At 41.5% G+C, this 12,275-nt stretch overlaps 1 protein-coding gene across 1 annotated transcript in view; it reads left to right on the forward strand.

The window, feature by feature from the left end:
- The window catches only part of KIAA0319, a 78,940-nt gene that overhangs the window by 42,774 nt on the left and 23,891 nt on the right, over positions 1-12,275 (forward strand). Inside the window, exons 7-11 of the mRNA XM_084619131.1 lie at positions 74-166; positions 1,869-2,001; positions 4,268-4,496; positions 7,355-7,478; positions 9,104-9,236. Of these exons, the coding sequence (XP_084475257.1) occupies positions 74-166; positions 1,869-2,001; positions 4,268-4,496; positions 7,355-7,478; positions 9,104-9,236 (712 nt within the window). The remainder of the gene's footprint in view (positions 1-73; positions 167-1,868; positions 2,002-4,267; positions 4,497-7,354; positions 7,479-9,103; positions 9,237-12,275) is intronic.

The raw sequence follows: 12,275 nt of genomic DNA on the forward strand, positions 1-12,275 counted from the left end.
GCTCTCTCAGCAGAATAGAGTTCTATGCAGGTCTTCTTTAAACAAGAGTTTTCTGTTCCTCTTTTTCACACAGCAGTCAGAGTAAACCAACCACCCATAGCAGTTGCTTCCCCCAACGCACAGGAGGTGTCTTTGCCTACAACTTCTACCTTCATTGATGGCAGTCGTATGTACTGGACAACTCTTTGTTTTTATACTATAATCCTTATATAGAATTGTAATGTTGTTTCGTATGGATGGTACATTTAGTTTATTAGCACCATCTCCTACTTATCATATAAGAGCCTCGGTACTATATGCTTATAACATTACATCCTCTATCTGTGTCCTATTGATGAAGCAACACTTGGTTATGATGTTTGTCAGGAAATTTGAGCCCCATCGTTTCCGTTCTAGTGTTTGTTTACCTTTTATTTTTTTTAAATATGAAAGCTTCTCTCTCTGGATCCATTTTCAAGTGGAAAGCAACATGGCCATATAGTTTGGCCTTGATTCTCCACCACTTTGCAGTCATTTATGCCTGGGAATGTGAGTGGGGAATGCTATCAAGTCACTCTTCCTGGTGGTAGTGTTTTACGTTCGCTTTGCATAGGGATAAGCTCCTGATTCACCGAGGTATGTAAGACATGCCCAACTTCAAGCATGTGAATGGTCCCACTGAAGTCGATGGAACTACTCATGTGGTTAAAGTTAGACATGTGTTTAAGTACCTTGCTGAATCAGGGCATGTATGTCTAAACAAGGAGCATGGCAGGAGATAATCAGGCTGAATGTGTATAAAATGTGAGGCTGAATGAAGTTCGTTATGGAATAATCCATTCTTGAGCTCTCACTCTTTTTCTTTCCTTCTACTCTCTTCACCTACAGAAAGCTCAGTCAATCAGACTTCACATAATCAAGTTGTATGGGGAGGTTGGGAAGATGAAAGTCATCCTCCAATTTGGGGCCAGGGTGCAGGGCTCTGGTGCAGCCCCCTCAGCTGCTTCTCCACTTGAGCAGTGTGTTGGGAGCCACTGGATCCACAGACATACTAATCTCATAGCCTGTCCTTCCTCCAGTTCCCATTGTCATCCTTCATGCCAATCTGTTCAGGGCCAGTATGGAAATCTCTCCATGTGACATAGGCGATGCTGAGACCTCTTCTACAACTGCTTTTCTAGCTGTTCCTACTCTTCACAGCTGTAGTATTGAGTTAAGCTTTCTAAAGGCTCCTGCCTGTCTTTGTTCCTTCTGCTTTGTCTCTGTGTTGTGTTGAATATCGCTCTTCTTCATCATCATCTGAGCTGTTCTTTCTGTTTTTATTGGTGTTATTTAATCGCCAACCCTTGGGCCCCAATCATGCAAACACTTACAGATGTGCTTAACTTTACGTGCACAAGTAGTCTCATTGAACACAAAAAAGCCACTTGAACTACTCGCATATTTTAAAATTAAGCATGATTGAGGTCTAAATAGATAGCTACCTTAAGTGCTGGAGTGGAATTACCTATGGTCTTTTGGTATAATATATCCTTTCATGATTTTTTTCCTTTTTAAAATGGAATAAGGAAGCTAAATATACCCCCTTCTCAATGTAATTGCCATATTATACAATTACATATTTATAGACTTGCTGCCATTTAAAAAAATCAACGTTTACCTCAACATAACCAGGAGCTATCTTTATTTAAGTATAGGGAAATACTGCTGTGGGTCAGATGTTGTGGTTTAATAACTGTCAGCAAATTGAGATTGCTCTGTGCATTTGTGTGTGTGAACATGTCTGAAAAGATAAATATAGAAAACCAATTAAAGTTTCTTAGTATGAGAGGTTTTTAATATTCATGGTGTTAATACCAGACTCTGGTATTTTTCTTTACTTGGTATAGAAAGTAGAGATGACACTAAGATACTGAGTTACCACTGGGAGGAAATTAAAGGTCCCTTGCGAGAACAGAAGGCATCAGCTGACACGCCTGTTTTGCACTTGTCTAACCTTGTTCCTGGAAATTACACTTTCCGGTAAGTGAGGTGCTTTCCCTCCTCCTGTGTTTCAAGCCTCACATCATGATTTCAGTTCAAGATTTTTTTTTTCTTTTTGTATGTCCTTTGGAGCAGGGACCATCTTTTTGTTCTGTTTGTACAGTGCCTGGCACACTGGGTTTCTGGTCCATGACTAGAGCTCTTAGGTGCTATGGTAATACAAATAAACAATATTCTTTGTGGTGATGTTTGCCTCCTCAAACAGAGGGCTATGGCTTTGGCAAATTGTACCCCTAAGTTTAGCTTGTTGCAGAATCTGAGGGAGTAGGATAATGCAGAAACACTTACATGGATTTCACAAGACTGACATGTTGCAGCAAATCAAAACTTGCTTTGCAGCGTGGTGTTATGTAAAATGATATATCAGAATCTCAACCCCAACCCCCACCCTCCGCAATGTTTTCTATAATTGAGGAGAGACTATTTTCATTTCATTATTTTTCTTTCCAAAAGTTGGAAAAGTGTCCTTGGTTTCAGTATGTAGTCAACTGTTGTAGTCATGCTCTAGAACTAACTGTAGACAGGATGGGATTAGGAGACTGATCACTGCAAAGCACTCTGGTGAGTCAATATTTCAAGAATCATTAACTTCTTCAGTAAAACCTTTTCACTGTTACCATTTGACTCCCAGCATAGCCTGCTGAAACTGGAGCCAATCCAGGTTTCTGTGCAAAAGCAGAGATTGCCATTGTAATTCTGAGTGCTTGTTCAGTATGATAAATTCTCCATTTTCTAGCAACTTCTAGTTTAGGGCCCAATCTTGCACGCCCTGTATAGGCAGGACTGTCACAGACTTCAACAGGTGATTTGCCTGCTAAAGTGAGCCCTAAATTTGATATAAAATCAATTGTTATGAAATTGCTTAATAACATAACATCATTGAGGTGTTGGAACTTAGAGAGTTCACATACATGTGTGTAAAGTGTGGTGCTCTGTGCGAGTTTTGTGTGCTAATACTTGCTTTGACATATAGGTCCATATTGTGTTCTCAGTTATACAGACGTAAGTCTTGAGCTGCTCTAATGACTTCATGAGTTACTCCATATTCACAATGGTGTAAATGAGACCGAAAATTGACCCGTTGCCCATATTGGGGATGCTTCTAGAATGCCTTCCGAGCAAGGATCTTAAAGTGCTCTTCATACAATAATGAATTAAGTCTCAAAAGACCTATGTCAGGTGACCATTTATTATACCCGTGTACAGGTAGGGAAACTGAAGTTCAGAGACATTAAAGTTACTTGTCCAAGGTTACAAAGGCAATCTGTCGTAAAACTGGGAATGGAACTCCGAGCACCTACCTTCTGGTCCTTTTGCTTTCACTGCAAAACTATCCTTCCTCTTATGATAAAATCGCTTTATACTGGTTTGTCGAATTTTGTGGAAAGCTTCAAAGTGCACTCCCTCCAAGTGTTCCGTTATGTACATTAGGCACAACTGAGCTCAGTTAAAGATGTGTTCTGATACCACAATGAGGAGCACAGTATAAGTACCTAAACCAGGTAGCTTTCCCTCAGAATTTCATTCACTTGTAGATTTATATCTCAATTTAAAGTATAATGGGATTTCCATTTTGTTTATTGTTAGCAGTAATATAACTTCATTGTTTTGGTATTGTGACTTAGCCTCCATTGACATTGTCTTCAAAAATTTTGGATGCTGCTAAATCCCACTAAAGTAAATAATTTTAGTTCCACAAAGGAAAAAGAGGACACTATGAATGTTAATTACTTCACCTCTGCTGTGTCTGGTATCTAATTTCAGAACTTCTCAAACAATCTTTTCTTCAGTTATTAACAGGAATTAATACATTTCAGATGGAGAGCTAAATTGTTGGGTTCTTACTCAGTAAGTGTTGTTAGGAATTTGGGACTGGGGATGAAATATTGGCTCTGTTGAAGTCAATGGGAGCTTTGTCATTGATTTAAATGGAGTCAAAATTTCACCTGTACCCCAGAATGGGGAGAGTTTTTAAAAATTTCAGGTATATTTTCAGTATCGTGCAAGGCAGTGTTTGGAAATCATTTCCTTATCATTTTCCTGAGACCTGAGTATAGGAATCTGGATTTCCTTTGTAGCAGTTCATCACATTAGAAACACTTTACCTTAGGGTAGGAAAGTGCTCTTGACTTTGCTTTGTTTTAGGTGTTATTTTTGCCATCTCCTGTTGCAGGAGAAACATGGGCATCTGAACTTGGCAGAAATCCAAACTAATGGATTTTCAATATCCTCCTTCCTCCTGTAGGTTAACAGTAATTGATTCAGATGGAGCAGTGAACTCCACAATTGCATCTCTGACAGTCAACAAACCAGTGGATTACCCACCCATTGCCAACACAGGACCAAATCAGGCAATAACTTTGCCTCAAAACTTCATCACACTGAATGGAAACCAGAGCAGTGATGATCATGAGATTGTCAGCTACGAGTGGTCGCTTAGCTCCAAAAGTAAAGGCAAAGTAGTAGCAATGCAGGTAAGCTTACTTCTTGTTTAATATCAAAAGCTTGATTTATCTTTTGTTTCTAATTTGAGCAAATAAATACCTAGAAATTGTCACCACGTTTGCTAGTTGTTATTTAAAATGTATGGTTACCCCTTTTGACCTTTGCAAAGTATGCAGTTCTTGTATTAAATTCTTTTTAGAATCTGTAGATCTTGTTTTCATTCCCTTTGGTGTTGTTTTAATTTATTTTGGCCAACTTTGATTTCTGTGAGCAGCTTCATTATTTGTTCGCTCTTGGTTGAACAGGAATACCAACTTTCAATTTCTCTCCTTGGATCCAGCTGTTAACAGCAGCATTATCCCTTCTGACTCAAGCATTCAAAGTCTTGCAAGTTGTTTCCATTAGGAGGAGAAATTGATGGTGGGGTCAAGTATTTCTTTGACTCAATCCCGTTTATGTACAAAGAATATACACACAATCCTGTTTCCCTGAACACAATAGGAACAGATCAGAGGGCAGTTTCTTTGTTCACATTTCCAAACCTCTTTCCAGCCAGCACTCTGCTCCAAAAGCTCTCACTTGGCTTTCTTTCAGGGCCACATTGTAAGGTGATGAGTCATCCCTGAACTAGTGTTTGATTAAGCCACATGCACTGATGAGTCATTCTGTTGCTAGGCTCCAGCCAGTCCACAAGCCAGGAACTGGTCTGGTGGCTTTCAGGGCAGGTATATATGCCTCAGAGGAGGAACAGTAGCTCAGTCTGCTCAATGTCACTCCAGGTTGAGAACTCTCCCCTACCTGCCTTAGCCTGCTCCAGCATTGTCTTGCTCCAGCCCTGGTGCTAGTCCTGCTCCAGCTGTGGTCTTGCTCCGTCCCCATCATGGTTTCTGACACACATTACCAGTGCTTCCCTGGCTGGCTACTTCTCCCACAGAGAGAAAGGGCAGTACCCAAACAATACCTAGCTCCCTATGTTTTCATTCAGTCCCCAGTGAAATCCCTCCACCTAGATAGATCAGCTTCTGACCAGCCTGATATGCCTATCATTTGGGTGGTGGCTCCTGTTGTTTCCCCTCTCTTACTCCAAAAAGCAGCTTAACTGCTTATTACATTTGTCATGAATGGAAGGCAGCTTTTAGATCCATCAGCTTCAGTCCTCAACATTCATCATAACAGTATCTTCCGCTCTCAGTAAAATTGTGCAGTCATATTAAAGTTAAGCCAATTTACTCTATTAATTTTTATGGCTGTTTTCCCTTTTAAGAACTCACTTTAATGAATATTATCCAGGGCTTTTTTGCACTCTGCAAGGCCTCAGATCTTAACTCTGCAGTGAGTTAACTTAATTAATTCCCAGATCATCTGAACCACAGAAGCCACTTTTGTAGGATAGATGGGTTTGTCCATGTTGAAAATGAGGGTGTTTCAGAGCTTGCCTACACTCGTTTTGTACCACTATAATTATATTAGTTTAGAAACGGATTATAATTAAATTGGTACAAACCCTTAACATGGACTGAGTTATTCCCATTCATATAAGCAGCTTTCTACTGCTAAAACTGTTCATAATAGAAGGTTGCACTGATTTTAGCGATTATTGATTTCTAAATTGATACAGTGGTACAGAAACTGTGCTGACAAGCTCGAAGTCTGAGAAAGCAGGTGTCTGTACAACTTGGAACTATAGGTCTGGGAGTTATTACAGCCCAAAGCAACTCCCCTGTGTCAATGGGACCCTGGCTCAATATGTCTAATGGGCTCATCAATTATCTGATGCTGAAATGCAATGGCATGTTACAATTTCTGCTCAAGAACTGGGAATAGTCTTCATGGCTACAAAGCTGAGGATGTGAGGACTGTTGCATTTGCCAGTAGCTGATTTTTAGTACAGAAATGAGCTCTGGTTAATTGATAATAAAAATTACACTTTAGATAGTTTTAAATGACATCTTTATTCAAAGACATAGGTGGTGGTGCATCATAATTTGCTACAGCGTGCATTGTTATGATGCCACAAATGATCACTTATTAATATGGTGGTTGGGACGTGAGCTATAATGGGCCCTTTACACATTTATATTTAAATATCAGATTACCACACTATTAATTGTGTGATGGGCATTATGAGAGAGTACCTGATGGGCAATTTGTGGGATCAGGATTTGGTCCTAGAGGTAAAGTCAGTGACATAACTTATTATGATATTAGTGATATTAACTTCAGTGGGCCCAGGATTTGGTCCTTCTGTATATTTTCTTTATTGACATTTTCACTAGAAGACAATGTACAATACACAATATAATGTTATAAGATGTCTTATTGATATAAAATAGATGCCCTCATAAACCTATATTATCTTCCCAATATGAATGCAATCAGATCTGTTTTTTCATTTTAATGACATTTTAGTTCAACTATGTGTTCATATTAACTGAAGGAAGCTGTTCTTTTTACAAATATTACATTTAAACAGCTTTGCTGTGTTTAAATAAAAAGACATATCATCAAGGAAACAAAAAGAAGTTATAATAATAATGATGATCATTTTACTTATTAGTTATGAATGTAAATATGCTGCACAAGAAATTGTTGTTCATTGTTATTGTTTTTAAAATAATCAGCAATTATAGCAAAATAAGAAATTTAAATTTGACTACAAAGGAAAGACTAGTCTGTTTGCATAAGAGAGTCTGAATAGTGTATCTGAAATTTGCTTTTAAATCTATTTTTCCCTTGAGACACATTTGAGCAGACAAAATGTTTGTTGTTGTTATGAATTAAAACTGTTAGTTGGCTACTATACCAAATTGTATTGCTTAGACCATTTTGTACCTTTTGATTTTTCTTTCTTCATCTCCTATAATCTTCTGTTTTACCTCATGACTAGGGAGTGCGGACTCCATACCTCCAGTTGTCTGCAATGCAGGAAGGAGATTATACATTTCAGCTGACTATTACAGACTCAGCGAGACAGCGGTCCACAGCTGAGGTCACCGTGATTGTACAGCCTGGTAGGTAGACTGGAAACAGCTTTAGCTTTGTAGCTGATACATCGGCATCATAATTACAGCTGTTCTTGAAGGCCCTGCTTACCCGAGTTGCTTCTGCACTGAATCTCTCAGCTGGCAGACAGAGTATCCAATGGTGGCTGCATCAGAGACTCTCTTGCTTTTTCTTTTAAAGGTGAACAGCAAAGTAAAAAATAAAAATAGACTACAGCACGTCTGTGCTGAAAGCTCCCACTAAGCAGACTGCATGAGGCATTCAGCACAGAGGTACATTTTAACTGATTTTTGGAGAGCTGAAATGCAGTTCTGTGCTGAATTTCTTGCACAGCCAGCCCGCTTAGTGAGGTCATTCGGCACATAAATCAGTGCTTCATTCAATTTTTGTTTTGCTCTGCAGTTCACCTTCAGGATTCCTTTTGTGGTTTGAATTCTCAATAGGCTTGCTTGATAAGTGTTGCTGGAAAATTGCACTATGAATTTTCAAAGATTTCCCCTTTCAAATTATCTTCTGGATTTGAAGCTGACTGATGGACACTCCAAATGGTCTAGGTCTCATCAGATTTTCATGAAGGTTTTCTCTGGGTAATGAGTTTGCCAGACTCTAGGCCCCAGCGAGGTGGGAGGGTACCAGAGTCTGGGCTGTAGCCCGAGCCCAGATGTTGGCACCAGAATTAAACAGCCCCATAGACTGAGCCACGTGAGCCCTAGTTGGCTGGCACAGGCCAGCCGCAGGTTTTTAATTGCCATGTAGACATACCGTGAGAGTACAGAGTTCTATGCAGATGACCATGCTGCAGTAAAGCTCTACTATAGCTGTTTACTGCAGTGATCAAGAACACAAATCCCAAATGCAGCCCATGTCTGTGCCTTTAAAATTGAGGACAGCATGACACTATGAAAATTTTGCTCATGAAATGTGATCTAAGGATGAGCCAATATCCTGGGAAATGGGATCATGACTGTGATCTAACTGTAACAGCAGCGATTGAAAGAAGAATCCTAGGAAACACATTGCCTTATTAAATCCTCAGCTGGCGTAAATTGGCATAACTCCATTGAAGTCAATAGCATTTTGCTGATTAAAATCTGGCTCAAGATTCTTTCTTTTATGATCAAGGGCCATATTCATGTTGGTGGAAGTCGGTGGATTTCCACAGGGCTGGATGAATCTGACCCCACGTGCCCACTAGGAGCATATTTAAGTGGAACACAGATAAAGTAGGAAAAAATACCCCGATGCTGATGGGGCAAAGCATTTTTGAATGTTGTGTATGAGAAGATGCAAAGCTCTTTAAGTGTGATTGTGCCAGAAAAAGTGACTGTAAAAAAGACACTGGGGGGTGGGGGAGATCTCCACATGCCCTGCCCCATTCTGTGCACCCCCTTAAATGCCAGACAGAATCTGTCCCACTGTAGGGTTTCTGCAGAACTACTTACTAACACCCTAGAGGATCTTGCAGACTCTTTTATAAACCAGACCCGTGGGATCCTTGCCTTCATATTCTTTGAGCAAATGTGCGCAGCTTATCATATAAAATCTAAATCTCTGTATTCGTTAAAAATGGCCCCAGTGATTGATAACCTCCACAGTGACTGATTAGTTGTATTTTTAAATATGATTTTTACAGAAAATAACAGTCCTCCAGTAGCGGTGGCTGGTCCAGATAAAGAATTAACATTTCCAGTAGAAAGCACTACGCTGGACGGAAGCAAAAGTCATGATGACCAAGGCATTGTTTTCTATCACTGGGAAAATATCAGGTATCTAGTAAAAATGAGGTTAGTCCAATTGCTTGGCTGAAAGAGTATCCAACCCTATTATAAAGGAGACGCAAGACCAAGAATAACTTTGGGAAACATGCTGCTTTGCTTGGTGAAGGATGGGATGGAAACTTTATGGCAGTGAGAATATGTAAAAGGTTTAAACAGAGCAAACTAATGACCCACAATGTTGATTGGAAAACCCTTCAGACTGTTTCTTTCACTGTAAACCAGCCCTGATCCTACAAACATTTACAAATTTGAGTAGCTTTTCTCATAAAAAGTACCACCGTTTGTACACAGCCAGGAAGAAAATGGGAAGAAAGGAAGGATCTCATTTGGATACTGGGTCCCTTTGCCTCCCCACCTCCAACCAAAATATGAAAGCAAAAAGGTGTTGGATTTCCTGGTGCCATGTTATGCTGTTGCATCTAAGTGCCATTCTGCTAAGGGGGATTAGCAGCATGTCTGGTAGTGACCTACAGGCGTGTCAGATTCAACTTGAAAGCCTGTGAGATTTCTGCCTATGTCTTGTAATGAGTCATGGCAGATTAGTACAAACAAAGGTTTGTAAAAAGAATGGCAGGAACTCTTATGTCTCCCATTAAAAAGTGAACAAGAGGCTTGCACATCAGTAATGTACACAGTTACCCCTGTATGTTCCTAGACTTCTCAGTAAATACAGTGGACTGAATGATAGCTTAAATCCCCTATATGTTTAAGTCCAGGCTTTCATCAACAGACTGGACTGGACTGTTTTTATGTTTAAGTATTTTAACTTTAACCTCTTTGGACAGTGATTTACAAAATTTTACAAAATTTTGTAATTGCATTTGTCTGTAGCAAGTGACCAGATACTTAATAAAAGGTAACAGATACGAACCCATTCAGCTATCACACTTGTGACGCAGCAGACACCTGGTTTGCTGGCACTCAGTATATTTAGTGACAGTGTGGAACTCCTATGATTACAGCAAATGTGGCCATAAGTGTTGCTGAAATTTTAGAGCAGGAGAGTGGGAATCAATATTCCTGGATTCTTTTCCTGCTCGTGACTTGATGTGTGACCATGGGCACCTCTGCATGCCTTAGGCCTGGTCTACAGTACGCCGTTATTTCGGAATTAGCCAAGTTACCTCGAAATAAAACTGGTTCCATCCACACGACCAAACCAATTTTTTCGATGTAAAGGGCTCTTTACTCTGATTTCTGTACTCCACCTCGGCAAGTGGAGTAGTGCTAAAATTGAGATCTCAGTTCTGGGTTACAGGTACAGTGGATACAATTCAACGATATTGGCCTCCGGGAGCTATCCCAGAATGCTCCCTTGTGACAGCTCTGGACAACACTCTGAACTCCAATGCACTAGCCAGGTAGGCAGTAAAAGCCCTGGGAACTTTTGAATTTCCTGTTTGGTCACCATCAGCACAGTCCACCATCACAGGCAACCATGCACAGTCCACCATCTCAAGAGACCACACAGTCCTGGATTCGCAGACAAGCTCCAGCATGGTCCAAACGGGAGGCACTGGATCTCATTGCATGTTGGGGAGATGAATCTGTTATGGCAGTACTACGTTCCAAAAAAAGGAACGCAAATACGTATGCTAAAGTCTTCAGGGCCATGACAGAAAGAGGCTACTCCATGGACACAGAACAGTGTCATACAAAAATCAAGGAGCTCAGGCAAGCATACCAAAAAGCCAGGGAGGCGAACGGGCGCTCTGGGTAACAGCCCCTTACATGCTGCTTCTACCATGAGCTGCATGCAAACGACACCACTACCCCACCACTGTCCGTGGACACCTGCAAGGGGGGAGTTGCACAGAGCGAGGAGGATGAGTTATTGGAGGACGAAGAGGAGGAGAAGGAGGAGGACAGTGCACAGGCGGCAAGTGGGGAATCTGTTTTTCCTCCCTAGCCAGAAACTCTTCTTAACGCTGGAGCCAACAGCCTCCCCCTACTCCCAAAGCATGCTCCCAGACCATGACCCTGGAGGCACTTCTGGTGAGTGAGAGCTTGATCGGAGCCATGCAGTTGGGGTTGGGGGAAAACCAGCCGCGCTGGGCTGTTCACGTTTCGTTTAAAGGACTCATCCCTTCTCAGAACCTCATCGGAGCCACACTGGGCTGTTCACGTTTAGTTTAAAGGGCTCCTCCCTGCTCAGAGCTTCATCGGAGCCCCGCTCTGTATGTGTGTGTGGGGGAGTGTTGTGTGAAGCGATCATCCGAGACAGCCTGCAGGCTGCCTGCAAGCTGAATTCTGTTGCCTGGCCGCTGCCTGCAAGCTGAATTCTGTTGCCTGGCTGCATGTGATGGCTTACTCACTCGAAAGTGGCAGGCACTTCAATATAAGAGGCAAAATGAGACCTTGTACAGAAAGAATATGTGCTGTGTGCTATGAATTGCCTGTTTCACTGAGAAACAGTGTTCCCTTTTGTTCTCTAAAATGTATCTTTTAAAATACTACCCTCCATTTTTCTCCTCCTGCAGCAGGTGCAAATGTTTCAATGCAGCCCCTATCTACTCCGTCCCAGAGGCTGGTCCAGATTAGAAGGCGGAAAAAACGAACTCCGGACGACATGTTCGCCGAGCTCATGCAGTCCTACCGCACTGATAGGGCCCAGTTGAATGTGTGGAGGCAAACTGTTGCGGAGTCACGTAAAGCGTTACATGAATACGAAGAGAGGAGGGACGTGCGCGATGACAGCAGGCAGGATGCTATGGTCAAGCTCATGGGGAAGCAAACTGACATGTTCCGCTGTATGGTGGATCTAATGCGGGAAAGGCAGCAAGACCACAGACTACTGTCGCAGCCCCTGAATAACCGCTCTCCCTCCTCCCCAAGTTCCATAGCGTCCTCACCCAGACGCCCAAGAACATGGGGTGGGGAGGCTACGGGGACCCACACAAGCAGCAGAAAGCTGGCATATCCTAAATTTTGATTTCATTTCTGGACTTGTCCTTCCCTCCTCCTCCACCCCCCCTAACCTAATACCTCCCTTCCCCATCTAGCTTCTGATTTCTCTCAACGTTTTGT

Source organism: Lepidochelys olivacea (genome assembly GCF_965140295.1).
Source record: "Lepidochelys olivacea isolate rLepOli2 genome assembly, chromosome: 2".
NCBI lineage: Eukaryota > Metazoa > Chordata > Testudines > Cheloniidae > Lepidochelys > Lepidochelys olivacea.